The sequence below is a fragment of the Vulpes lagopus genome, chromosome 5 (genome assembly GCF_018345385.1).
Source record: "Vulpes lagopus strain Blue_001 chromosome 5, ASM1834538v1, whole genome shotgun sequence".
Lineage (NCBI taxonomy): Eukaryota > Metazoa > Chordata > Mammalia > Carnivora > Canidae > Vulpes > Vulpes lagopus.
Genome location: NC_054828.1, coordinates 3,478,464 through 3,506,376, shown reverse-complemented (window position 1 = coordinate 3,506,376; position 27,913 = coordinate 3,478,464). Strand labels below are relative to the sequence as shown.

Genomic DNA, 27,913 nt, shown 5'->3' with positions numbered 1-27,913 from the left:
CACACAGTAGGTGCTCAATAGATGTGCTGGTTGACCCAATGGAGAAATGAACGGGCCCACCTCCCAGTACCTTCCTTCCACCTCAACACACTGTCTTGCACTGTGTCCATCTGTCTACCTGTCCCCTGGCCGTGGGCTCCTCGGAATGCCCATGCTGGGGGCTCACCCCCGTGGCCCTGACACCCAGGCAGTGCTCAGCATATAGCGAGTGTCCAGGCGGACTCCTGGCCCGCGGGCCCTCCACAACCACCAGCACCCCGGGGATGGGTGCCCCTTGTGGGGCTACTGGGACATGCCCTAGAGCCTTTGGCACTTCACTCACGTTGCATCCAATTCTGAGTGCCCACCAGCCATGCCCCGGATGACCAGCAGCCCTCCTGGCCCCCACGGTGGGCCCTGCAATGTGCCAGCACAGTGCTGGGGACATAGCGCCTATATGACCAGGCCCCGGCCCAGGTGGGCAGCTAGGGGAGTCTCCCAGCCTCAGGACAAGGCCCTTGGGAAGCCTCCTCTGGAAAGCACAGCTCCTAACTCCCAGGGCCCGAGGTCCTGCCGTCCCGTCCACTTCCTCGGCGGCCTTCCCCTCAGCCAGAACCCTGCTGCATGCGGCCCACCCTCAGCTCCCCCACAGGAAGGGAAAGGGAGCTCGGGGCAGGGCCCTCCGTCTTCTCTGCCCCAACACCCGCACAGTGCCCCAAGGGCACTGCGGAGACAACAGCCCTGACACGGAAACCCGCTTGGCCCCTGACCGGAGCCCCTTCCACCCTACTGTTGCCCGAATGTCACCTCGCAGCTCTGGCCGCAGCGCGAGCTGACCTTGGGAGCTGACTGGCCTCTTGGATGGAAGCTTCTGGCAGGCGGGCCAGGTGCACCCGCTGAGGCTCACAAGTACCCGTGCATGCGGCGATGGGCAACGGGCACCCGTAGGGTCAGACTAGGGGGCTCTGCGTTCTCTGCCACATTGTCACCTGCTGGTGTCACCGCCCCCGCCGCCCCCCCCCCCAACCCTCCATACCCCTCCCGGAAGAGCCTTTGTCCTGTGGCATTTCTCACATGCACAGGCCGCTCTCCCCCAAAGGACGTCGCTTACTTGCCAAATTCTGAGTGTCCCCGACACCCCTCACCGTGGGCCCCCTTTCTGCGCAGCTGCCAACCACGTCTCTCCCGCCCGCCCCGGCTCCAGGGCTGCTTTCCCTCCAGGACCCATGCGAGCCTCATTTGGGCTGAAATTTAGAAACATCTGATCCTAGGACCGAGGATGTTCAAAGACGTAGAAACAGCACACGCCCCGCAGGTGATGCCGGGAAGCCCCTGCAGCGCGTGAGTGTGCCCTGGAAACTGAGCTGTCCCTGCATCAGGGGACCCGGGACACAGAGGCAACTACGGGGCAAGGCCTGCTGGGTGTCAGCCATCTGTGCAGTCCCACCTGCCTCCCCTGCCGCACAGGCCGCAGAGAGCACAGAGGCAGCCTCTGCGTCCCTGGAAGGCTCCAGAACACAGGGGCTCTCCCGGTTTCATTTGCTGTCACTCTTGCCACCGCAGCCTCTGTCCAGGCAGGACAGCACAGCGTCCAGCCATCTACACCGCTCCATTTTAAAGGCATCATTCTGGGGCGTTCGGGTGGCTCAGCAGTTGAGCATCTGCCTTCGGTCCAGGGCGTGATCCCGGGGTCCTGGGATCGAGTCCCACATCGGGGTCCCCGCAGGGAGCCTGCTTCTCCCTCTGCCTCTGTCTCTGTCTCTGCCTCTCTCTGTGTCTCATGAATGAATGAATGAATGAATAAATAAATAAATAAATAAATAAATAAATAAATATTTAAAAAAATAAAATAAAGGCATCATTCTAACATGAAACAGCTCCCAGGCACCCTGTCCCTGCGGCTGGCACCCCCCTCCAGCCCTGGGCAGTCAGCAGTGTCCCCTGTCCCGGCAGCACAGGAGGAGGGGCTGGAGGCCAGTGCATGAGGATGCAGCACAGCCGTCAGTCCGAGCACAGCCAGGCTATCTGCCGTCACAGGGAGGAGTCGAGGGCACAGTGGGGAGGACCTGCAGGACCCACATACCCATGAAGTCTGCACAGTGGTGCTCATCATACCCCTTTACTGACAAGGGGCTCAGAGAGGGTGAGAGGCACCCCAAGTCATACAGCCGGGGGGGGGGCAGGCTGAGCCAGTGTCTCCACCGGTATCCGGGACCCAGGGCTGTACCTCTCTTCGGTGCCTTAGCCCCCCTGCCCTGTCAGAATGCAACCGGTCCCAGGCCAAACGCACCAGGCCACACATACTGTGACCCCCAAAGGCTTCCTGGGGGCCCCCCAGGGCTGGCGGCACTTCCAGGCACAGAGGAGTCACCGGTCAACCTGACAGACCTGGAGCTGACCCTCTGGACTCGACTGCTTGAGGGCAGGCGGCTCAGCAGTGGGGGAAGAGGGGGGATGGCAGGAAACACATGGCGGTGTCTGGAGACATTTTTGGCTGTCAGGACTCAGGGGGTAGCTGCTGGTACAGAATGGGTGGGGGCCAGCGATGCTGCTCCATATCCTCCCAGCTCAGCCCCCACCCCAGCCTCAAATCAGCGTCCAGTGGGGTCCAGTGGGGAAGGCCTGCCTGGGGACGGACAGAAGCAAGTGGGGGAGTCAGACAAGGAGAGGGTCTCTGTGGCTCCTGGGGAGGGGCCGGACTCAGGGAGGGCCACCTGAGGGTGCTGACGGGGGGCTTGTCCTGGGACCTGCACACAGCAGGCTTCGGAGTACGTGGCCCATCCAAGGAAGTATGAAGAACCCCAGAGCCCTCCCCTCACCCATTCAGTCCCAACGTCCCTCTCGGGGCACAGGTGAGCAAGCTGGAGCTTCTCGCCTCCTCCAGGAAGGCCTCTCTTCACATGCAACACCCAGGTCAGGGAGGAGAGGGAGCCCCTAGCCGTGGGGCTGCAGCAGGAGAGGGAGTGTGTTCTTTCCAGGGTGGCTGGGGACGGGACAGGAGCTGGCTGGCTATGGAACCGGTGAGCTGGAGGCGGCCCTGAACCCTCTGTGGCCAGCACGCAGGGACAGGCCTCTGGGCAGCTGGCCTTGGAGTCAACCCCTGGCCCATCAAGGTGAAGCCACAGAAGCTATGGTCTCCTTTTTTTTTTTTTTTAAGATTTTATTTATTTATTCATGAGAGACACACAGAGAGAGGCAGAGACATAGGCAGAGGGAGAAGCAGGCTCCATGCAGGGAGACTGATGTGGGACTCGATCCTGGGACTCCAGGACTACACCCTGGGCCGAAGGCAGATGCTTAACCGCTGAGCCATCAGGGATCCCCAAGCTACCGTCTCCTGGTGGGAAACACACTAACGACCTCTTCAGAGCGAGGGATCCAAGCCTCAACATTTAAGGAAAAGGAGCCCTCGGCTGCTGGGCTCATCCCAAGGGGACTGCAGCCCCCCCTCCCAGGGCATCCCCTCCCAGGTAATTAAACTGAGCTGGACACACAAACAGGCGTCAGGGTGCCCTGTCCCGGGACAAAGGGACGGCCCCGTGGTGTGAGGGCCACAGAGCTCAGGGCGCACCATCACCACGACGACCCTGTCCACCAGGGCCCGCAGGGAGGCATGCGGCCCCTCCAGGATGAGCCACATGGTCACTTTCTGAGGGTCATTTTCTGAGAACCAGAAAGCCACCGGCCGCGTGAAAGGTCTGAAAAAGCAGAGGAAAAACTGCGACTTGAGGGGGACCCCTGGGTGGCTCAGCGGTTTAGCGCCTACCTTTGGCCCAGGGCACGATCCTGGAGTCCCGGGATCGAGTCCTGCGTCAGGCTCCCGGCATGGAGCCTGCTTCTCCCTCTGCCTGTGTCTCTGCCTCTCTCTCTATGTCTATCATAAATAAATTTTAAAAAAAAGAAGAAAGAAAGAAAGAAAGAAAGAAAGAAAGAAAGAAAGAAAGAAAGAAAGAAAGAAAGAAAGAAAGAAGAAAGAAAAACTGCGACTCGAAACAAACCAGAAAGTCAATGAGGACTCGCTCTGGGCCTGGGGTTTGGGGCAAGTTCCTGCTTTCCCCTTTATGCTTTTCTGCACTGCCAGAATTTTTTAGAATGAGCGTGCTCATCATTGCAAACGAACCAAAAACGTTTCTGATTCTGAAAAGCAACTTCTATTAATACCCCGTCATAAAGCTTTAAGAAAATTAAAAATATCCAACGCTGGGTTTCTTTGCAGCATGTCTGCTCAGCGGTTTTTCTGGTTTTGTTTCTAGTCAGGCACCGAAGATGGGCTAGAAATGTGATTAATACGGAGGAAAAAAACCGCAGGCAACAAGCACAGGTGGGCGCTGCTTGAGGACCACCCCGCGGCTCTGAGTCCACGCGGCCGCACCCGGACACGCACGACTCCTGAATCCCCCCGGGATGGCGTCTGTCACAGAGTCACGGCTCCCCCGGGCAAGCAGGGCACGGAGCAAACCTCTCCTTCTGCTCTATTTTATGACACGACATTAACTCTGCTCTCTGGCACGCTTTCGACCGTTCATACAAAAAACACTGACCATGTCTGCCCCATGGGCAGGGCATCTGCGAGCATCGAAAGCTCTAGATGCCAGGGCCTGGGACGCTTGGGGCAGAGGGGCAGACACCCTGCAGGGCCACGGTCCCTGGGGGCCCCCAGGGCATAACGGGGCAGCCCGGGGTAACACTGAGGGCACACGGAGAAGGGACGGGATGGCGGCCAGACGGAGGGTCAGGGACCCGGGTGCCCTCCGTGGCCGGGCGCTCCCAGCCCTGCAAGTGTCTCCGGATAATTAGACCCAATTACCCGCCTCTCTTCTGGAAATTCAGCCCAGGCACTGAATAAGCGCGTCCCCCTGCCCGGGCCACATAACTGTGGAGTGACGGATTCCTCCCCTTTCCTTCCCAACATCAGCTATTTCTGCCATGACACGCTTGGCATCCTGCTGCCTTCGGGGAAGTACAAGTCATTTCCGTCCCAAGGTCCCCGAGCTGGCACAGACCAGCCCTGAGCCCGGGGCCCCTGCATCCAGGAGGGAGGCACTCAGGGCACAGCAGCGTCCAACTGCACATCTTAGTCCTCCGTGCATCAGACAGGGCAACGGGCACTGTGTCCGTGATCAAAGCAGCGTGTAAACCCTCAAGGAGATAAAATCCCCACTCGAAACCAGCCCCCCGCGGAGGCTCGTGACTCAGGTTTCTGGGGAAGCCCAGGGCAGCCCGCATCCTCATCCACACTACACCATCTCCACTAACACGGAGGTGACCCAACGCCCATCCTCTGTCCTACATCGTCAGGAGCAAAGGCCATCGGGGGGATTCGCCACAGTGAGACCCGGCCCGGGGGGCTGCTCCACACACCAGCTGGGGGGGCCCGGCCTGGAGCGCACCTCCCAAGGGCAGCAGCCCCTCCATCCGCTCCGTCAGTCCGGCTGGCCCGCGCTCACCGGCACACAGACCCCTCAACGAATGCTCCTTTGGGTATGGGCTCGGAGACTGAAGCCATATAAAGACCCCGCAAATGTCCCACTCAGTTTGTCCCAATGTTTCCCTTGGCACTTCCACCTTTCTCCCAGCTCCCAGCCACCAGCGAACACAAGTCCCTGAGAATGGAACTGCCTCTGACCTTGACTGCACACCTGCCCCACCCAGCTGGGCCCCCACAGCACCATGAGGTGGGGGGAGGCACCAACATCACGATGTGACAGTGCCAGGGGCTGGCCAGTGAGCTTGCTGAGCGGGCCATCACGGCTCCCGCCTGTCCTAGTCGGCCACAGGTGAATGCTAACCTGCGTGACGCTGCCGCCCCCACACTGAAACAGGCCCCTGTGTGCCGTCCAAGAGGTCCCCAAGCTGAGGTCCAACCGCGTTCTGATCCCGGAGGCCCGGGGCCCTGCCCCTCCGGCTGCCAGCCAGTCAGAACCAGAACTAGGGGGACACGGCTCAAGGACGCCACAAGGGCGCCTGTCACCAGGTCCCTGCGGAAGCAGGACAATGGATACTCTCCCTCCCTGTCCGTGTCCCCAGATGGTAGCCGACTCTGTGGTCCCCCTCCCGGTGTAGAAGTCCCTCTGCCACAGGCGTGGGGAGCTCGCAGCTCAGCACCACCTCTCTGAGTCATCCCCACGCCTCCGGCAAGTGCAAGTCCCTGCAGGAAAAGCCCGGAGCCCCCACCCACCCAGGGATGCCTGCCTGCACCCGCAGTCCCCAAGCCCAGCAGGTGAGCACCCGGCAGCTCTGGGCCTCCCGGCATCCACGCAAACCCCACACGTGGAGCCTGTGCTGCTTCAGAACTCAGGGTCACTGTCACAGGCCCGACCACAGGGGGCGGGGGGCTCGCACAGGCACCTCCACACTTAGGTCTCGGCTCTGCATCTCCTCGGAGGTCGCACAGGACCCCTTGGCCTGCCACCCCGAGGGCACCGTGTTGGAGTGGATTCATTTTGAAGTCTGATTTCCTAGAGTTCGGCTGACCTAGTCCGAGCCCTGGGTGGCAGGGACAAGCCCCAGAAGGTGACAGCACGTGTGCCCATGGCACAAAGGCAGAGAAAGTGAGAGAGGTGGGAGCTGGCTCCCCTTCTGCTCCTCCATCCCCAACTCCCTTCCTGATCCCTTTCTCCTTGAAATCCCTCAGGTGACTGTGTCCCCAGGGGACGCCGCCCGGTTAGTCTAGTTAATAAAGCTAGTTTCCGAAAAGCAGGAGACAATAGGGAACGCATCGCAGGATCAAACTTTCCTGGGTGAGGTACTAAACCCTCCCCTCCGGACATGCGCTCGCCCCGACTGGCCTCACCCACCTGAGCAGTGAGGATAGGTGTTACAGAGCAAGCCGGTGGGCGGACATGCCAAGCTGTAGGACGCTGATGGGTGCCAGAAGTTCACAGGAAGGACACCTGGCTTGGACCGGGCTGCCGGGCCGGGCAAGCCCTTGACGTGGGGTGAGCCAGGCGGCGGGGAGCAGGGCCGCCCACAAGACGCCCAGGAGGCCACAGGGCCTGCAGGGGCGGCATCACGAGCTGCACGCTGCCACCGGGCATCTGTCCCATGAGCAGGGGCCCCGAGGGAAGGGTCCCGGGTGACCTAGATGGGCTCTTGGCGCAGGAACTCACTGGGCAGCAGCCCTGGTCTGGGATACAACGCAACCTCGGGACCTCGGGGCCCAGTCTAGAGCGGCAGCCGAGGCTCTGGGAAGTCAGACGGGCAGCGGGGACAGGATTCCATGTAGGAACAGAAGGGGAGGGCTGAATGAAGCCTCAGGCCCAGACACATCTGTCGGGTCCAGGTGAGGGGGCAGGAGGTGAGGAAGATGGGGGCGGAGCCACACTTAGGGACCATGGACGGAGGGCCAGGCGCAGGGACAGCAGACGGGCTGGTGAGTCAGGACAGGGCCCGGCCAGCGCCAGCCAGGCACAGCTGGGCACAGCCAGGACTGTAGGCCCAAGGCTCCAGGGGACTGTCTGCCTAGGTAACAGCAAAGGGACCCACCCGGCCTGCCTGACCCAGGATTCCCGCATTCTAGGACTACAGTCCCACATCCCGAAGCCCCTCAGGCCCCGGCACTAACTCTAGTGCCCACCTAGACGGGGCACACATGGCATCAAGGCAAAGACCCAAAGACTGTGTTTCCAGCTTTCAAAGCAGAAGCTCCGGGCTCCGTGCCCCTGCAGGCGGGCACACTGACCTGGGCCCTGGCTATGGGCCGCCCGCCGGCCCCCGCCCCTGCCCCCCCCACCACACACCCCCTGAGGATGAGTGTGGACACTTGCCTCCCCTCGCCGGACCACCACCCACCTCGCTGCTAAAGGCAACCAGGCCTGATCCGTTGCCACAGATAAGTCTCATTTGACAAGATCTCTTCAGGTAACAACAAGGTAAACCAAAAAGCATACAGTTTGAGGGGGGGGAGAAAGTTCTGCAACTACACAGAATCAACACTTGTGCAGATTGTGTGAAGGTCCTCAATGCCACCGGCTTGTCCACTCAAGATGGCTCAGTGGGTGCATTTTGTGTGCAGAGAACTGTAGCCCACACGTAGCCTGCCCCCAGGCATCAGAACCACAGGCGGCTGGATGGGCTGGACTGCGATCCTGGACACGGCTACCGATGGCTAAGGGTATGTAGAGCCGACCCACACGACCCCGTAGGACCCCAGCCTCTGGCAGCATCTACACCAGTCTCATCTCATCAAGCCAAACAGGACAGGACACACTTTCAAAGCCCTTTCCGGTGACTCAGTGGTTGAGTGTCTGCCTTGGGCTCAGGGCATGACCCCGGGGTCCTGGGATCGAGTCCCGCATCGGGCTCCCTGCATGGAGCCTGTTTCTCCCTCTGCCTGTGTCTCTGCCTCTTTCTGTGTCTCTCATGAACGAATAAATAAATAAAATCTTTAAAAGAAAAAAAAGCTCCTTCTGGCCACGTCAACACCCCCCAGGGAGTTCCCAGCCATCCCACTGCCCTGTGCTCCCTCGCTCCCCTGGCAGCAGAGGCCCCTCTCTCGGGCTCTCACCGGTTCACACGGGCAACACCCAAGAGCCGGGACAGGATGCTGTGGCACTAACCACTGCTCATCCCTCCCTACTTCCGAAATCCACCTGCCGCTGACCCCCGGGATCCCCCCCAAACCCATGTCGCAGCTGGGCCCGCCACAGGATGCTCCTCTTGGTTTCCCCAAGCAGCAGTTGTAAGGGAAAGACTCGGAGGCTGCAGTGCTCAGCTTCCTAGAGCTCAGATGTGGAGACACCGTTTCTGTGGAAGAAGAATGCAGAGTGTCCTGGACCAGGTGGGCTCCCCCCGATGGCCCATGGCACAGAGCAGGGTGGGGGGACCCCTCTGTGGGCTCCCCTGCCTCACTTCCCCAGCTGCAGGGAAAGGAGCCAGCTCGTTTTCACGATGTTCCAAATTCACTTCTGGTCAAAACACACCAGGCCACTGGGCAGTACCAACCAGAGAAGGGAAAACAGAATCCTAGCCACAAACAATGGCTTTCCCAGGCCAAACCGGGGACTCTCGGACAGCTGTCCTGACCCTAAAGCCCTCGGCTTCCTGCCTCCTGGTTTTCCCCCCAAACAGACTCATCTAGCACTTGTCACTTTCTATCTGGTGGTAAGCAGCACAGCCAGGGTGTAGAACTCAGTCCCTGAACAGTGTCCCCCACCCCTGCCCAGCCCCTGTCCCTGCCCCAGCCACAGCCCCAGCCCCTGCCGCTGCCCCAGCCACACAGCCCGTGCCCCTGCCACTGCCCCAGCGCCAACCCCAGCCCCTACCCCTCCCTGCCCCAGGCCCTGCTCCAGCCCCAGCCCCTGCCCCAGCCCCAGCTCCTGCCCCAGCCCCTGTCCCACTTTCTCGGGCATCTGGCTGCACGGTGCAGTGCCCTGGCAAACACACTATAACTCATGGCTGGATTTCCTGCCCTGCACACACACACACCCCTGACCCCTGACAGCCACGTGCCGGATGCATAGGAAATCGCTCAGAACAATAAACTTTCATATTTTCCATTCTCTCCTCTTTGAAGATCTGGGGAACTCTGAATTATACGTTAGAGAATTTTCCATGCTTAGGGGAGAGAGCTAAATTGAAAAGGTGCCTCCCACAGCCGTGTCACTCGGCAGTGAGGCACAAAAGGCAAAGGCAGGCCGCGCTGTCATCGCTTCAGACCGTGCCTCAGTGCCCCACACACCCCTGTGCTGTTGCTCATGCCACACGGGCTCTGCACCCTGCTCCTTCCCAAGGGATACCCAGAGGCAGGAGCGCTCAGCCCAATGCCGCCCGTACCCCTCAAGTGACACAGGGAGTGAGGGGCCTGTGTGAACACGACCCAAGGGGAGCCTCGGTCTATGTGCTATTGGGTCTCATGGGAGGAGCCCGAGGGGAAAAGAGGACAGAGGCGCAGCATCCGGATGGGCCACGTGGCATCACAGTAAGGGAGACCGAGGCAGTGCTTCGGGTGCTCAGCGGGCCAAACCGTGGGTCCCAGGAACAAAGCAGAACTCCGACGTCCCACTGAACACAAAGGCATCAGAGCCACCACCTAAAGGTGAAGGCAGGTGCTGTGGTGGGTTAAGCTGTGGCCCCCAAACATGTTACGTTGAAGTCCTAACCTGCAGTACCTGCGATGTGTGACCCGATTTGGAAATAGGGCCTTTGCAGGTGATAATGAAGATATAAATTAAGGGGGCGCCCAGGTGGCTCAGTCGGTTAAGTGTCTGTTGATCTAAGCTCAAGTCTTGACCTCAGGGTCCTGAGGTCAAGCCCTGTGTTGGGCTCCACGCTGGGTGTGGCTTCTACTTTAAAAATAAAAAAAGATATAAATGGAGACGGGGTCAGAGTGGGGAGTAGCTGAGCCGGTAATTCAGTAGGACAGGTGTCCTTACACGGGAGAGGGCGCACAGGCCACACGCAGGGAGGTGGCCACTTGACAACAGAAGCATAGCTGGGGGGACCCGGGGCCAGCCAAGGAGGCAGGAAGGGGCCTCTCGCAGAGCCCTCCCTCCCAAGGCTGCCCTGCTGACACCTTGATTTCAGATTTCTGGCCTCCCGAACAGTGAGAGAATAAATTCCTATTGTCCTAAGCCACCGGTTTGTGGTGCATGTTACAGCCCCAGGAAGCTGACACAGCAAGCCTGTCACCTTGAGGAATGGGGCCAAACAGAACCTGGCCCCTCACTGAACCTGACATCCATCCCATCACAGCCCCTTTGGCTCCCGGGGAAGCCTGCATCAAGCCAGGTCGCAGCCTATAAAGATCTGTAGGTGAGGAAGACCCTTCCAGAAGGTGCGCAGAGCCGGAGCTTGGGTTATGTGCCTTCACATCACACACAAATCCAAACCTCAAACCCTCTCTGTACACAAGCTCCAGAAGGAACAAGGGGCCAAGGAGATGCCCAGCAGGGACCTGACACAGCTCAGCCAAAAGCAATCCCAAGACGCCACCCTCATCGCCGCCGCAGACCTGACCCCTGGCCGTACCACCTTGCAGACCCCAGCCCCCGAGCCCCGAGGATAATTCTGCTCAGCACCAGTGAGCTCACCTCCCTCCCTAGAAGCTGCAGCTTGCAAGCCCCTAATTGGGGCCACTCACCAACATCCAGGTCCTCACCCCCTACCCTTCAGTAACACCCACAGAGAACCCTCATTGCTCCTGGGCTCCCTGAGAAGCGTCTCCCCACCGTCCTCACCTGCAGGGTCCCCCTGACTTGCCACGTCCACTGGCTGACCATGGTGCTTACACAAGTAAGCTCCCCCCGCATCCCATCTTAAAAACAGGGCAGAGTCACACAGAAGACTCTGGAACTCCTCACTCAGGCTACCTCCCCTCCCAGGAGCTAGGAAGTTACAGACAGAGACAGTGCACGCTTGTGATGCTCCGAGGGTCCCTCCTCACCTCTCAGGCCATTGTCACGGAGCTAACACTGTGTCCAGTCCTCTCAAATGACTACCCCCCCGACCTGTGCCACGGAATATTACGGTTTTCCGAGGTTGCTCTAGCAGCTCTGGTGACAGTCACCTGTCCTCTGGCAGTCTGGGACAGCAGAGGACACCCTCACGTTGCTAGCTTCCAAGAGCCGACGTTGATGGCAGTGAAGCAGTGACGCGGGCCACCAGGCAGGCAAACCCCCAAGCAAGGTGCTCGGTGGAAACAGCCAGATGCAAAAGCCTACACAGTGTGTGATTCTGATCAGAAATCTCCAGAACAGGGATCCCTGGGTGGCGCAGCGGTTTGGCGCCTGCCTTTGGCCCAGGGCGCGATCCTGGAGACCCGGGATCGAATCCCACATCGGGCTCCCGGTGCATGGAGCCTGCTTCTCCCTCTGCCTGTGTCTCTGCCTCTCTCTCTATCTCTCTGTGACTATCATAAATAAATAAAAATTAAAAAAAAAAATCTCCAGAACAGGCCAATCCACAGAGACAGAAAACTGGTGCCTCCCAGGTTTGGAGAAGGAGATGGGGAGTGGCCAGGATGGGTCCAGGGTTCCCTTCAGGTGTGACACAAATGCTTCAGGGGACAGAGGCGGGGACAGCATTTCAGTGCAAATGCACCAAATGCCACGGACCTGTGTGCTGTGACACGGAGAATTTCATCTCAATAAAAATGAAAGCGGAGAAAGTTCAAGCCCAACTGCTTAAACATGTTAAAATTGCCAATAAAAATCCGCCTAGGCCTGCAGGCTGACCCGGTCACGAAGAGAGGGGGCCGAGGGGCAGGGTGGGGTTGGCGAGAGCAGAGCCCCCCCTGTGCTCCCCAGGCAGTGGGGTCGGGCCTGAATCTCCAGCCCCGAGCCCGTCATCGGCCTCCCTCCCAGGATGGGCTGCACGACACTGGGGTCACCTGCGTGCCCAGGGCCCCGAGGACCCTTCTTCTCACCCTGGGCTTCTAGAACAAGGTACATGTTCATCTTGCAGCTTCAAACACCTAGTCAAACACCAAAGAGATTTCACACATGTTCAGACACCAAAGTTACACTAAAGCACCCGCCCCTTTTGCTGTTTACGATGTCAGGACACCAGTGGAGAGTCTGGAAACGCACAGAATGAGGGCCCCCGGACAGGACAATAGGGGGCCGGGCTGAGCCACTCAGCTCCGGTGCAAACAATGTGCCCGAAACCACAGGCAGAGGCACCTGCTCCCACACGTCCAGCACCTAAGTGATCAGAACGGTTTTATTAGCACTTTTTTATTGTGGTAAAATACAAACAAAATTGAAGACTTTAAAACATTTGAACAGTTGGTGGCATTAAGCATATTCACGCTGCGGTGCGACCATCACCTCCATCAGTCTCCAGGACTCTTCATGTTGCAGAACTGAAACCCTGTCCCCTTTAGGCACTCACTGCCCCCTCTCTCCCCCAGCCCTGGGGCCCACCATCCTACCTCGGGTCTCTGTGAACGCGGCCACCCTAGGAACCTCATTATCTCCTACGATACGTGTCCTTTCATGCCTGGCTTAGTTCACGGGGCACAATGTCTTAATTTTTCATCCATGTTGTAGCACGGGTCCCAATCTCCCTTCCTTTCAAAGCTGACTAAAATGGAACTAAAATCCCATTGTACAGATATGCCATTTCTGCTCATCCATTCATCTGCCCATGGACACCTGGGTGCCTCCACCTTCTGACTATCACGAACCACGTTGCTGTGAGTATAGGGTTGCAAGTACCTGATCCAGGCTCTGCTTTCACTTCTTCTGTGTCTATACCCAGAAGTGGGATTCCTGGATCCTCTGGCCATTCTATGTGTAGTTTTTTGAGGAAGCGCCATACTGTCTTCCATGGTGGCTGCGCCATTTTACATCCCCACTAACAGGGAATGAGGGTCGAATTTCTCCCCATTGTAGCCATCCCTTATTTTCTGCTCTGTTTTGCTTTTATGACAAACCACCCTAAAGGTGTGAGGTGGTATCTCATTATGGTTCTGGTTTGCATTTTCCTGAGGAGGAGTGATGTTGAGCATCTTTTTCATGTGCTTGTTGCCCACGTGTTCGTCTTCATTGGAAAAACCAAGTCCTTTGTCCATCTTTTAATCGGGTGGTTTCTCTCTTGTTGAGCTGTAGTGGTTCTTTATGTATTCTAGATAGTAACCCCCTACCAGATCCATGATTCACAAATACTTCATGATAGCTTTTAAATGAGGTAATTTCTCAGCAGCTGCAATGTTCATGGCAAGAAAAAGTTTTCCCAAGACACAGCCACACCTTTCAGGCTGGGTTTCTGTTTTTCTCTGATCCTTCGTCTATAAAACGATTACAAGGTTGGAGTCAGGATGAGGGTCCTGGGTGATGACCCTCCCACCATCTCGTCTCAGTGGTCACTGAGGCCCAGAGGGGGCTAACTTGACCAGTGTTAGCAATCAGCACCCAGAGTGCCACCTGGGCTTCACCGCCAGGGAAACCTCGTGCTCTTTCCGACACCAGAGATGTGTCACAAAGCAGCCAGGGACAGCTGCAGGGACCACGGCCACGTGTGGCTGTCTCCAAAGTGGGGCTGCACGGCAGCTTGAACAACCTTACTCTGTGAAAACTGTCCTTTGACAGTCAACTCGCTGATAAAAGTTTATTACCCTGCAAGAGAGTTCTTATCTCTGAACGCTAACACAGCATATGACTTTGTTTGAACTAGCTGCTGTAAGTTTACCTTAACCAAGTATCACTTAGATTCGATATTTTTTAAACCCCTCCCCAAAAAAATACAGAACTAGAAGTTGAAACAATTGAAAAAGAAGGAAAAATTCTGATTGATGGAGAGAGGGAGAGAGGAAGGAGGGAAGGAAGAAAGGAACGAAGGAAGGAACGAAGGAAGGAACGAAGGAAGGAAGGAAAGCCGGCTGGTCCTTGGCCAGGACAATCTGTGCTTTCGAAGCTGGAGGGCCCCAAGGGCACGTCAGTGAGTTCAGCATGAGCCCCTGGCGCTGTCCACCTCCCCGCTGCCTCTGACTCTGACCACCGCACAGGTTCAGGCCCCTCCCCGCACCTATGCACATAGGTCCCACACTCCACAGATTCCTGTGATACAGCTCTGGAGGCCCCACGAAGACTCCAGGACAGCTGCCAGGACCCCCTTGCCCTCATCGTGCAGCGGCTGCATCCCTGCTCACCTGGAGGGCTCCCGTGGAATCAGGCATGATGCACACGTGACCCACAGCCCTCCTGTTCAGGGTCACCCCACACCTGCGTCCCCAGGGCTGCCATTCCACATTGCTCCTCCTTGCAGGGCTTAGCCACTGGCCCACGGTGGGGTCACCTGTGGTTAGAGACCCGGACCACAAAACGGGAGCCTGACTGCCTACTGCTAGGGGCTCTGCAGCCTCTATGTCTTTGCCTATAAAATGGGGAGTCTCTGGATTCTGTAGAGATGACAAGGTGGGGCTGTGGGGGGGGGGGATGGCCCACAGCCCCAAGCAGTGTAGTGATGGGGCCCTTAGATGACCCTTGGATGGCCTCTTGGGGCATCGTCCTGGCTCTGAGGCCAGTCTCCCCCCAGGTCCGCAGAGGTCAGGCACTGACCACTTGACCTCAAAGCCCCAGGGGAGAGGAGGAGGGGGGCAGAGGGTAGGGCCAGAGGAGTGGAGGCAGCACAATGCCACGGAGGGACCGAAAGTCTGCACACTATCAGCAGAAACGAGACAACAGGTGAGGGGCGGCCGGAGGACAGGGCAGGGCTGCGACGTGGCATCACAGGGCCACACAGGCTGGTCCAACAGCTCAGGGCCTCAGCGGGACTCCCGTAGCTCTTGCCTTCTGAGCGCTGGGCCCACTGGCCTACTGGCAGGAGGCCACCCCAAGGCCACCCATGGCTGGACCACACTGTCCCCTCAAGTTATCACAGGCACCTGAAGTCCCCGACCAAGGCTCATTCAAAACAGTTGTGGTCCTAACGTCCTGCAAGACTCATGGCCTCTGCCTCTGGGGGAAGAGGCGGGGGGGGGGGGGGGGTGCGTCACAGGACCAAGCTCCCCTCCATCAGAGTCGCCTGCATTCCCCTCCAAGGCGACAGGCCTCCTGCACCGTCCTGGCGTGCTGGAGCAGCCGGAGAGGCAGAAAGGACATACGGGCTCAGAGGAGGAAAGGCCTCCACCAGGCGGTGCAGGAGGCCGTCCTCGCACCTGCTCAACCAGCAGCCAGAGGGAAGAGTCAGGCCGCAGCAAAGGGACCAGGTGGAGAAGGCCAGCCCGTCCCTCTGTGTCCCGACAGCACGGCATCCCCAGTACACCCACCCACACCCTGTGGATGGTGCCGGCCAGCCTGTGCAGGGGGGAAACTGAGGCACACAGCCATCCACCACCAGCTCCACGTGCAGATAGGGGGTGCCCTGGAGGGAGGCCTGGGAAAGCCAGTGAGGTCCCTCAAGGCCAGGAAGCCCCCCACCCCTGGGCCACCGTGGAGGGTCGGGAACAATCTGAACATCCCTGGAGAGCAAACCTGCGCAGTCAGCTCTGCGGCAGCTATGAGCTGGGCCTGTGAATCCGACAGGGCTGGTGACAGGGCTGGTGACAGGGCCAGGGCCAGGGGCTGGGCAGGCTTCGCTCACCTCTCACACTTCCACAACCACAAAGCAGGGCGTGTGCCCTTTCCCACCCGTTTCCCACCTGGAAGGTGGAGGGACTCTCCCCCGGCCCACAGGGTTGAAGCAGAAACCTGGGCTCGTCCTCCGCGACGGCACATCACGACAAACACTGTGGAGGAGCCGCCACAGGGTCCATCCCAGCAGCCACGGGGGGTAACCCGCCACACACCTGGCACACCCTTGACATCATGATGTCCACTGGGTGACCCTACAAGCTAAAGGCTTGTGTGACCCCTTTCACGGGAGGGCCACAGTCCATGGTCCACGGTCCACGATGTCCCGGCCGCAACACGACCCTCTCACTATGGCAAAGGTTGCTGGGGTGTGTCAGGGTGGCTGGAAGGAAGGCTTACACACACGATCCGCCTCCAAAGTTGTTAAACTATGTGTGTGCATACATATGTGTATGTGCGTCTATGTGTATTTGTGCATATATGTGTACCTGTGTCTACATGTCTATATGTGTCCACGTGTATGCATGTCTCTGCACGCACATGTGCATATTTGTGTGTGCCTGTGTCTAGGTGTATGTCTACCTATATGCATGTTTACATGTGTCCACGTGTATGTGTATGTGTGTGCATGCATGTCTGTACGTGCACATGTGCGTATTTGTGTGTGTACCTATACCTAGGTGTATGTCCACCTGTATGCATATGTGTTTACATGTATCCACATGCATGCATATGTGTGTGCATGTGTGTCTGTCCATGCACATGTGTGTATTTGTGTGTCTGTGTGTACCTGCGTCTAGGTGTATGTTCACGTGTATGCATACGTGCGTGTCTGTGTGTGCATATGTACTTGTGCGTCTGTGCATGTGTCTATATCTATGTCTACATATGTGTCCACATGTATGCATATGTGTGCGTGCATGTCTGTATGTGTGCACATGTTATTTGTGTTTTGCATGTATGTGTGTCTGCGTACCTCTGTGTTCATTGCGTGTGTGCGTGTATGACTCTGTGTGCACATGTGTGTACATGTCTGTGTGCGCATTTAAGAGAAATCCTGGCCCATCTCCAGGACATCAGGAGACGCTCACTGGAGTGATAGAACGATGAAGAGCTGCTGACGGGCTTTTCCCAGCTCTGGAATGTTCACACCCAGAAAGGGGAACAGATCACCAAGGTCTTCACAAGTTCTTATCTGAAGCCAAAGCACGAGAACACAGCCAGGGGAGCAGACCTCTTCCCCCGGGCCACAGCCCCAGCAAGGCCCGGAGGGACCCAGAGTGGGGCCTAAGGGGCGTCCTGTCTTCTGTGCTGGCCTCCCCTGGTCCCCCGCGGTCTCTGCAGGGGGACCCTCCTTCTAGGCCCCTCGGGCTCAGTCCATGAATAACCGACAGCCAGGGCACAGCACCCACAGTGTAGACAGAGCAGCCCAGCAGACTCACAGGGGAGACACAGAGGGGGTCCCCATCATCCCCCACAAACTCAAAGCCAGTTCTCTGCCCCTTACACCCTGAGACCCCACACCTTCCATGCTTCCTCAGGCCACCCCAGTGACCCTCCCCAAACACGCAGGGAGCAGGGCTCACTTACCCCCCACCCACCCATCCCCATGGTGCAGGAATCCTACGGCTTTCCTATGAACCTGTGTGTTCAGGTTACAGGAGGAGCAGAAACACCAGAGAACTATTACCCCCAAGGCTGCGAGCAGAGAAGAATCATGCCAGATTCGGGAATATTTTCCACACGCCCAGCCCTACACGATAAAATCTACTTCTGTTTGCATCCGAGTGCTGGCAGGGTGGAGGCCCGTGGCCCCGTGCCACACAACACGCCCCTCGGGGCACGGACGCCACTGCCAGGCCCAGGCAGCCACCGTCCCAACCCGCTTCCTTGACGGCTTTCTGCTTGGGGCTGTCACATGGGCAGGTGTGCACGTCTTTCCAGCAGTGGCTGGGGCCGTGGACGGAGCTTGGGCGTCCCCAGCACACCAACACCCCAGTCTATTTCCATACAGGAGCTCTGTCCCCCCCTCCTTCCAAGGGGTTCACCTGCCTGCAGCCTTTCCTACATTTAAATAACAGTCTCCCTGTCGCTCTGAGTGGTAGGTGGGACCACAAGGAGACTTCAGGTCACCACATAATCGGTGCTGAGATGGGATGCCCTGGCCCTCCTGTGCATCCCTGTGGCCTTGGCCCTCCCGTGCATCCCTGTGGCCTTGGCCCCCTGCCATCCTCCCCTGACCCTCTGCTCCCCCATCCTCCCCTGACCCTCCTGCTCCCCCATCACAGGTCCTGCGAGTCAAAGAGAAATAGAAGTGACCGTCCCCAGCAGCCCTGTCTACACTCAGCTTGGCCCTGAGGCTTAGCCCTCACCCCTGGTGCCCCTGGAAGGTCTGGTGCCTGCATTAGGTGAGTACCTGCACAGGTAGGTAGAGAGACCAGAAGGCCTGTATGGTGCTGTGTTAGCCAGTCAGGTCCTCCCGGCCCTCAACTGAGCCTGGGTCACTGCAGGCTCCACGTCCCTGTGGCCACCCCACCTGCCCTCAGCCCCATAGGCCTGTCCTCTGCTCCTCTGAGGGGCTCCCCAGCCCCCCCACTCGGCTCTCATGGGGGCCACCAAGGACCTCCCTTTGGTTAATTCGAGTCACATCTCTGTCCCCAGGCTACCCAGCCCCCATAAGTGACCCACTTTGGGACCCGCAGCCCCTGGAGCCCTGACCCTCCCGTTGTCCCCTTGTGTGTGGTTATTCCTGAGCAGAGCCATCACTGCCCACAGGCCATGGGGGCCCTGACTCCTCGAGGCCACACCGGGGTCCCATTCCTGTCACACGCATCCCCTGCCCAAATGCCCTTACGCCCCTGCAGACTGGTCACTGACCACCCCCAGCAACGACTGTCCTATCACCCTGAGGCCATGCTGACCACCTCTGGCCAGGACTCCAGCTGGTCTCTCCTGCCCAGACCTGTGTGTCCAGCCATCTTAGTGACAATGGTCAGAGGTGCCATAGCCACACATGGTCTCATGCCCCCCTCCCAAAGCCAGCCTCCCCTGCAAGGACCCCCAGCTCCGTAGGGGTACCTCCCTCATCTCACCCTCGTGCTCCTGGAGCCGGTTTGTTCTGGAAAGCACAGCCTGAGAGAACATGGCTTGGAAGCCACCCTCCGGGTTCAAATCCCGGGGCTGCCCTGGATGTGCCGTCAAGCCTCCAGGGCCCTGCTCTGCTCCGGGCAGGATCATGCCATGTGCAGGCAGGTCGCGCCTGGGGAGGCCCTGGCACATGGAGCAGTGGGCTGATCAAGCCTGTCATCACCCCCGCGTCTTACCATCTAACCTCACAGACCCCACCTTGTCCACCCACGCTCCTCAGTCACCCCCACGCCTCCCCTGGCCTCCAAGCTCACTGCAGGGAGCCACCTCCCCATGGGCAGCTCAGACACACCCGGTCCTCCCGCGAGATCTCCCCCACCAGCCACCGAGCCCTGCCCCTTGAGTCAGCCCTGTGCGGTTCAGGGGGCTCCCCCCACACCCTGCTCACCTCCTCCTGCGTCTCCCTCTCCTCGTTGGCAGTTGTGTGTTCACCACGTGTACCAGCTCATCGGCGCCCCCCGACCTCCCTGGAGAGCAGGGCCACGCTAGCTCCCCGGGGCCGGCATACAGTAGGGGCTCAGTAAAGGGACACTCTTGTTTCTGAAAGTATGCTAGCAAGTGGCTACCCCCGGAGTTACGGGGAAGCCCTCGATGCTAGCAGCTGTGAGAAGCACCCAACCCTCCCAGGGCGCGGGGTGTCATCGGGGAGTCGGCTCCACGGCTCACACGGCTTCAGCAGCTCCAGCCTTTCCTCACCATGAGACCTGGGAGGGACCCTAACGCTAAGTGGCAGACACAGCCCGGCACGGTGGCCCCCTCTCTACTTCCTTGTCTGCAATCACCTGTCGAGAATTCCCCGCCATACCCTGTATCTTAACCAGGCAAATACTTTCTAAAGCTTCACGAGGCCTCGGCAACTTCATGCCATATACTCCCCACCAAGGTTAACGACGGAAAGCTTGCTCGACCTTTATTTTATATTTTTTAAGGAGGCTCCATGCCCAGCACAGAGCCTGACGCAGGGCTTGACCTCAGGACCACAAGATCAAGACCTGGGCCGAGATCAAGAGTCTGATGTTCACCCTGCTGAGCCACCCCGGCGCACCAGGTTTGCTCAACCTCATGTCACCACGTTGCACTATTTTCCAGTGTGTCTGAATGACTCGCTACCCCACACGTGCTAGTCCCACATCCACGGATCTGCAACGCTCACAAACGCAGGCTCATTTCCCACCGAGGGCCACGTCCTGCCCTAACCCCACAGGCACACACATGTTCCGGCCGGATTATAAATGTAGACCTTAGTAAAAGCTGACATCTAGAACGATTAAAGTATTTGGTGCTTGAAGGGTCCTGCTGGGTTAGCAGCTGGACCACTCTGAAAAATGCAAACACGATTTTTATAAAACGTCCATAAGAAGGTCCCAATCACGGAATTTTAAACCTCGTTCAAAAACTGCCATGTCGGGATCCCTGGGTGGCGCAGCGGTTTGGCGCCTGCCTTTGGCCCAGGGCGCGATCTTGGAGACCCGAGATCGAATCCCACGTCGGGCTCCCGGTGTATGGAGCCTGCTTCTTCCTCTGCCTCTCTCTCTCTCTCTCTCTCTCTCTCTCTCTCTGTGACTATCATAAATAAATAAAAATTAAAAAAAAACCTGCCATGTCAAAAAATAAGCATTTTGTATCACTGGATGTCCTCCAAAAATGGCAGTTATTTGAATGTGACTATTTCCTAATTCAAAAGCATTTTCAAATGGTGTTCTGCTCTTCGGTGGCTCCATAAACCAACTACCTACTCACAGTCAAAATGCTTGGGCAAAACCCCTGACCTGGCAAAAGGAAAGGCCTTCCAGGCCCCCCCAGGCAGGGAACTCCCTCCTGTAAGCACTCCCAGTGAAGACCTCCCCAACCACCCCCAGGAGGCTGGCCCTCCCCCCTGCAGGCCCTCCTCCCTACAGGTCCTCCCCCCATGCAGGCTCTCTCCACCTGCAGTCCCTCTCCTCTGTAGGCCCTGCCCAAGCAGGCCCTCCCCGTAGACCTCCCCCCTTCGGGTTCCAGCCCCCCCCCCCCCCCCCCCCCCGCCCCAGTGCAGGCCCTCCTCACCCTGCAGGCCCTCTCTCATGCCTGGCCACCTCAGGCCCTCCCCAGTGTGCACCTTCACAACAGGCTCCTCTGCTGGCTGCACACAGCCCTTCCCGGCCTGGCTCCCACAGAATCCACTCCTCCATCCAGCACCTCCAGGGCAGTAATAACGCATGTCATCTTGGAGGCTTTAGGGCAGGGCTGTAAATCCGGAAAAGCCAATAACACTTCAATGAAAACAGGGTGTGAGTCCCAAACAACAGCTTTCCCCATTGTTTCTTTACAAAATCTAAGAATCCACCTTGCCTCCTTCAAAGATCGATCTTTTTGTTCTGTGTCGTTTCTACACAATGCTCTGCTATTTGGAATCACAGACTTGAGAGTTTACAGCCTTTGCTTCTCCGGAACATTCAGTAGCAGGCAAGTGGTCTGAGGGCTGCAGAGCATCCCAAGGTGCCCACTTCAAACCCCAGCAAGGAGTCAGCACTGAGCGAGGACTTGGCGCTGGAACAGTCAGCTTAGCAACGAATTCCTCGAGCATTTTCTCTCCAGCAAGAAGCATAACACTGCTCACCACCCAGTTACCAGAGGAATAAGTGTCAGCAGTACAAGAGTTTATAAAACTGTTGCTGTCTAATCAGAACCCAGGGAAAGGTAACCATTTATTCTTAGGGAGCCCCACCCCTGAGGCCCAGTGCCTGAATGGTACAAGCCTTTGTCACCACAGGGTCAGAGCCCAGCACCAGGTCACCAAGACAGTCCCCTATGGAGTGCAGATCCCCAGCCCGCCTTCAACTGTGTTCCTCACGACCAGCCGTGGGCCCTCCAGGAAGGCAAGCAGCCCTCAGTAACTATCCTCTTGTGAACGAAATCCAGCCTAAGCCCTGTTATCCGGCTGCCATGAGAGGGGGGGGGGCGCATTCCTGATGCTTCGGATGCACACCACATCCCTGCTTCCGCATCCACCGTTCCCACTAAAGCCCCATGTGTCCCCCATGAAACCAAAACCCCGTGATGTTGCCAAGTCATTTCTACACGGGGTATTTTCCACCCCGTTTCATCTAGCAGATAAAGTAGCATAAGGAAAAAAAAAAAAAATTTCAAGAAATGCAAATGGAATTTAGGAAAGAGACTTTTTTTGTAATTGGTCGTTGCTTGGAATACCCATTACCTGGTTAACAATCTGCCCCATGGGCCTCTTCCATATTCTCTACTCATATTCACAACCTTACAAAACCTAACATGTTCACCTGCAGAGAGACTGTGCCGCCAAAATCCACGGTGAAGGATTGCTCACTCCAAAACTGGACCTGTAAGTCCCGGATCTTATGAGCAAACAACTGAAGCTGGAACCTGTTTGCCACCCTTGGCGTATCACGAGTGATAACCACCCGTGAAAACAAAACAAATCAGAAAATCAACTTTTTAATTCTTGAAGGGCTCCCACCATGATACCGTGCCCTAATAATTTATTGTTCAAAAGAGTCAACCGAGACAATTGACTCAAACAACCCCCGGGGCTCCAAGCTTTTGTTGGTGATGGTTTGGTCTCATGATTAAGATCACCTGCCTGCCAGATGACCACGTCCTCAAAGAGGCCCCCTTAAGGAGCCGCTGTGTCCCCCAATTCCCACACCCTCAACCTGTGCCCTTTCCCTGGCCCTGCAGGCCCTGCCAGGCACACGGGGACCAACAGCACGGAGGACCAACGCTTTGCTGCCCAGCAATTAGCCCGGCACTGAGACCACCTCTCCTCTGCTCACCTCCAGCCCCAGAGCGGGCCAGCCAGATTCCCACACCGGCGCTACCACCAAACTGGGCAGGCCTCACCGTAACACCCAAATTATAAGCCCGTGTCCAGGAGCAGAAGCCAAGATCAAACGAGGCTATGCTTTTCAGAGAGCTCCCAGACAGACGGGCACACATGAGCCGGATTGTTATTATCTGGAGGAGACAGGAAAAGAGACACCGCGGGAATCAACTCCAGCCATATTACGGGGTGACTCAGGGAACCATCCAGCAATTTCCAACCAGCACAAGGGGCGGGCAGTGACCTTTGATCTTGCCAGACAGGCAGACGGCTGACTGCAGAGCATCGCCAAGCAAACCAAGACGACTCCGATAACCCCGGAGAGCACGTTTTAATGGCACAAGCCAGAGCCGCAGCGCACTGAGGAAGGCGCCCAAAATGCCCGGGTCTTGAACCTGAAGCAGCCCAGGCCTGCTTCCAGCAAAAATGCTGAGGGAAGCAGCGCCGTACCCCTCCCACTCCCTTGGCCTCGGTGGGGAGCACGCCCCCAGCTCGCGGCACCAACCATCACACCGGAGGCCACAAAGCCCCAGAGTTGCCTGGGCCCTGCCCCGATGCGCCCCGGCACGTCAGGCGCCCCCACCCCGCAGGTCCCTGCGGCTCCCCAGGCGGCCCAGCGGGAGCCCTGGGGGCCACTCACCGGAAACGGACACCTCCATGAGCGCCTCCAGCGGCCGGTTGTTGTCCAAGTCGCGGCTAAGCTGCAGCTCGCCGGTGGCCGGGTCGAGCAGCAGCAGCTGCAGCTCGTTGCCCTGCAGGAAGGTGTAGTTGAGGCTGTCGGAGAGGTCCGGGTCGTGGGCCGGGATGCGGCCGATCACGCCGGTGGGGAAGCTGTTGGACTTGTTGGTGACGTAGTTGTTGAAGAGGATCTGGAAATCGGGCAGCACGGGCGGGTTGTCGTTCTGGTCCAGCAGGCGGATGTGCACCGTGGCCCGGCTCACCAGCGGGGCCGAGGTGGCCTGCACCACCAGGACGTACTCCCGCCGCACCTCGAAGTCCAGCTCAGCCAGGGCGCGCAGGTCCCCGCTCAGCAGGTCCAGCTGGAAGACCTCCGGCACGTTGCCCTCCACGATCTGATACATGATCTGGGCATTGGGACCCTCGTCGGGGTCGTTGGCACGGATCCTTGCCACCACTGACCCCACCGGGCTGTTCTCCTCCACAAACAGCTCCAGTTCGTCCCTCTCAAACACGGGGGGGTTGTCATTGATGTCCAGGACGCTCACCTGGATTTCCACTGAGGCGCTAAGGGGTGCTGGGCTCCCCCGGTCCACAGCCAGGGCACGGAGGTTGTACACAGCCACGTTCTCCCGATCCAGCCGGCGCTGCGTCCGGATCACACCGGACGTGGGCTCGATGTAGAAGTCCCCATCACCGTCGTCCCCACCCTGGAAGGTGTACAGCAGGCGGCCATTGGGGCCCGAGTCCCGATCGGTAGCAGAGACCTGGAGGACGCTGGTTGATGGGGGTGCATCCTCAAAGACGGACCCCTGGTAGAAATCCCGCAGGAACCGGGGGGCGTTGTCGTTGGCGTCGAGGATGAGGATCTCCAGGGAGGTGGTGTCGGACTTCTGAGGGATGCCATTGTCCCGAGCGGTGATGGCCAGTGTGTAGGCGGCCTGGTCCTCATAGTCCAGCTCGGTCATGGTGTAGATGGTGCCAGTGTCTGGGTCGATGCGGAACTGCGGAACGGGGTCCTCCAGCACGTAGGTGATGCGCGCATTCTCACCCGTGTCCTCGTCGGTGGCACTGATGGTGGCAATGGAGGTGCCCACCGGCCGGTCCTCGCTGACGCTCACGGTGTAGTGCGAGCTCTGGAAGACCGGCCGGTGGGTATTGGCGTCGGTGACGTTGATGAAGACCTGCGCGGTGTGCGAGCGGGTGCCGTCGGACGCGGTCACCGCCAGGACGTACTGCCGCTCCTGCTTGTAGTCCAGCGGCAGGGCCAGGGTGATGAGGCCGCCGCCACTCTGGCTGCTGAGGGCGAAGCGGTTGCGGGTGTTGCCACCTGTGAGCTGGTAGGTGATCACGCTGTTGGCATCTCGGTCGCGGGCCCGCAGGGTCAGCACGCTGCTCCCCACGGCCGCGTCCTCATTCAGACGCAGCTCGTATACGGGCTGGGTGAACACCGGGTCGTTGTCGTTTACGTCCAGCACCGTGATGGACACACTGGCCGAGGAGCTCATGGGCGGGGAGCCGTGGTCGACGGCCTCCACCCCAAAGCTATAGTGCTCTATCTCCTCGCGGTCCAGCTCCGCGCACACGGTGATCCAGCCGGAGCTGTTGTGGATCTGGAAGGGGAAGTCCGGAGGAGAGCCGGGGTCCTCGGTCCCGGGACCCCCACCGCCCAAGGAGCTGGACGCCGTGTCCACCAGGCGATAGCGCAGCCGGGCGTTCTCACCTGCGTCCGCGTCCACCGCCTGGATGTGCAGCACTGAGTGGCCCAGAGGCACGTTTTCCAGCACAGCTGCCTGGAAAGGGCTGCTCACAAAGATGGGGGCGTTGTCGTTGACGTCCAGCACCTGCACCAAGACCAGCCCCGAGGAATTGATGAGGGGAGGCCGGCCGCCGTCCTGGGCCTTGATGCGGAGCGTGTACTCCCGGACGGCCTCGAAGTCCAGCGGGTTGATCACGTCCAGGCTGCCGCTCAGGGAGTGCAGGTAGAACTGGCCCTTCAGGTTCCCGCTGACGATGCTGTAGTGGATGGCCGCGTTCTGGCCCTGGTCGCGGTCGGTGGCCCGCACGCGCAGGACAGGTGTGTTGACCGCCACGTCCTCGGGCACCTGGACCACGTAGCGCTTCTCGCCAAACTGGGGGTAGTTGTCGTTCTCGTCCTCCACCACGATGTGCACGGTGGCGGTGGCGCTGAGCGGGCCCGGGTTGCGGCCCTGGTCGTCGGCCTCCACCAGCAGCTGGTAGGCGGCCGCCTCCTCGCGGTCCACGGGCGCCCGGGTGCGCACCACGCCCGAGCGCGCGTCGATCTCGAAGACGCCGCCGGCGCCCTCCAGCAGGCGGTAGCGCATGTTGGCGTTGGAGGGCGCGTCGCCGTCGGTGGCGCGGATGGTCAGCACCTCGTAGCCCACCTCCAGGTTCTCACGCACGCGCTCGCGGTACTCGGCCTGCTCGAAGGCCGGGCTGTGGTCGTTGGTGTCGCTGACCGTGACGGTGAGGTAGGTGGCGGCCGAGCGGCGCGGCCAGCCGTGGTCCAGCGCGCTCACCTTGAGCACGTGCGTGTCCTTGGCCTCGCGGTCCAGCGCGCGGGCGGTGCTCACGGCGCCCGTGGCCGCGTCGATGAGGAAGTAGCCGCTGGAGCGCTCGTCGAACAGGGCCTCCAGCTGGTAGCTCAGGCGCCCCGCCTCGCCCTCGTCGGGGTCGTGCGCGCGCAGCTCGATGACCGCGGTGCCCGCAGGCTCGTTCTCGGGCACCGACACCTGGTAGCTGGGCAGCGGGAACTGGGGGGCGGTGCTGCCGCCCGCGCCGCGCCGCGCCCTTCGCGCCCTTCGCGCCCCCCGGCCCTGGGCCCGGCCCTGCGCACGGCTCGGCGGCGGCCCCACCCGGCCCCCGCCGGCCCCGCGCCGCGGAGCGCACAGCAGGCGCAGGCAGCTGCAGGCGGGGGGCCGGGCCAGGGCCGCGAGCGCCCGGGGCAGCGTGGCCCCGCCGCCGCCGCCGCCCAGGGCCGGGAAGCGGAGCACCGCGCCGGGCGGCGGGCCGGGGAGCGCAGCGCTCAGCTCCGCGCGGGGAGGGGGGGCCGCTCCGCGCCGCTCCCGGGCGCCGCACCCCGGGCCGTGTGCGCGCACCCTCGGGCGGGGGCGGAGGCGCAGCGCCGTCGGGGCCCCGCGGGCGCCCGGGCGGACCGGCAGCGGCAGCGGCAGAGGCAGCGGGCGCCCCCCCAGGCGCCCCCGCCCGTCGGGGCTCCCGTCCAGCGCCTCCCGCAGCGCCCGCGGGGTGCGCGCGGCGGCCGGCGCGGGGGTGCAGCCCGCACCAGGGGCGGAGGCGCAGGCGCCGCCGGGCACGCGCAGCTCCCAGGCGGCCGCTCGCAGCCCCAGCGCCGGGAGGGCGGCGGCCGCGGCCAGGAGCAGCAGCGCGGGCAGCGCGGGCGGCGGCGGCGGCGCCATGGCCCGGAGCCGGAGCCGGAGCCGGAGCCGGAGCCGGAGCCGGAGCCCGAGCCCGAGCCCGAGCCCGAGCCGGGCGCCCGAGCACAATCCATGCGCCCGGCGCGGCCCCGCATGCACCCGGCGCGGCCGCGGGACGGCTCCTGCGCGCGCCCCGGGCCCTCCGGGCGGCCCGCGCCCTGCCTCCCCGGGGGCCGCGCGCCCGCTCTCCCCCGCAGCTTCCACCTCGGAGCACTTTGCCCAAGTTTGCGAAGTTGGTTTCAAGATGGCTCCTCCGCGCGTCCCGGGCGGGCGCCGCGCATCAACCTGCGGCGGCCGCGGCTCGGGCGGCTCCAGGGGGCCCCGCGCGCTCCGCCGGGCGGCGTGGGAAGCGGGGCGGGCCGGGCGGGCGGGGGCAGCGCCGGGGCGGGCTGGGCCGCAGCGCCCGCTCGGACCCCGCGGCCGCTGCCTGGGCGGTGCGCTCGGCCCGCGCCCCCTCGGCCGCGCTCTCCCCGCCCCGGCCCGCCGGCCCCGCCCCCGGCCCCGCCGCGTATTGTTCAGCCCGGGGGGAGCCGGCCCCGAGGTGCGCGCCGGGAGGATCGCCATGGAGACGCGGGGGCGCCGCGGGGCGGGGGCTGGAGGCTGGGCCCACTCCCCCGCGGCCTCCGGGGGCGGGGCCGAGGGAGCCGGGCCGGGAAAGGCGGGGCAGGGGGGCCCCCCGGCGGCCGCCACCGGTGGGGCGGCGGCTCCGCGGGTCCCGGCCCCCCGCGCCCCCCGCGCCCCCCGCGCCCCGCCGCCGCCCCGGCCGCCGCGCAGGTGGACCCGGGAGGCGCGGGAGGCGCGGGAGGCGC

General features: G+C 60.5%; 1 protein-coding gene across 1 annotated transcript in view; it reads right to left on the bottom strand.

Moving 5' to 3' along the window:
• The window catches only part of CELSR1 (cadherin EGF LAG seven-pass G-type receptor 1), a 134,153-nt gene extending 106,658 nt beyond the window's left edge, over positions 1-27,495 (bottom strand). The window contains exon 1 of the mRNA XM_041754704.1: positions 23,612-27,495. Coding sequence (XP_041610638.1) covers positions 23,612-27,086 — 3,475 coding nt within the window. The 5' untranslated portion in view covers positions 27,087-27,495. The remainder of the gene's footprint in view (positions 1-23,611) is intronic.
• Between the last annotated feature and the right edge of the window lie 418 nt (positions 27,496-27,913).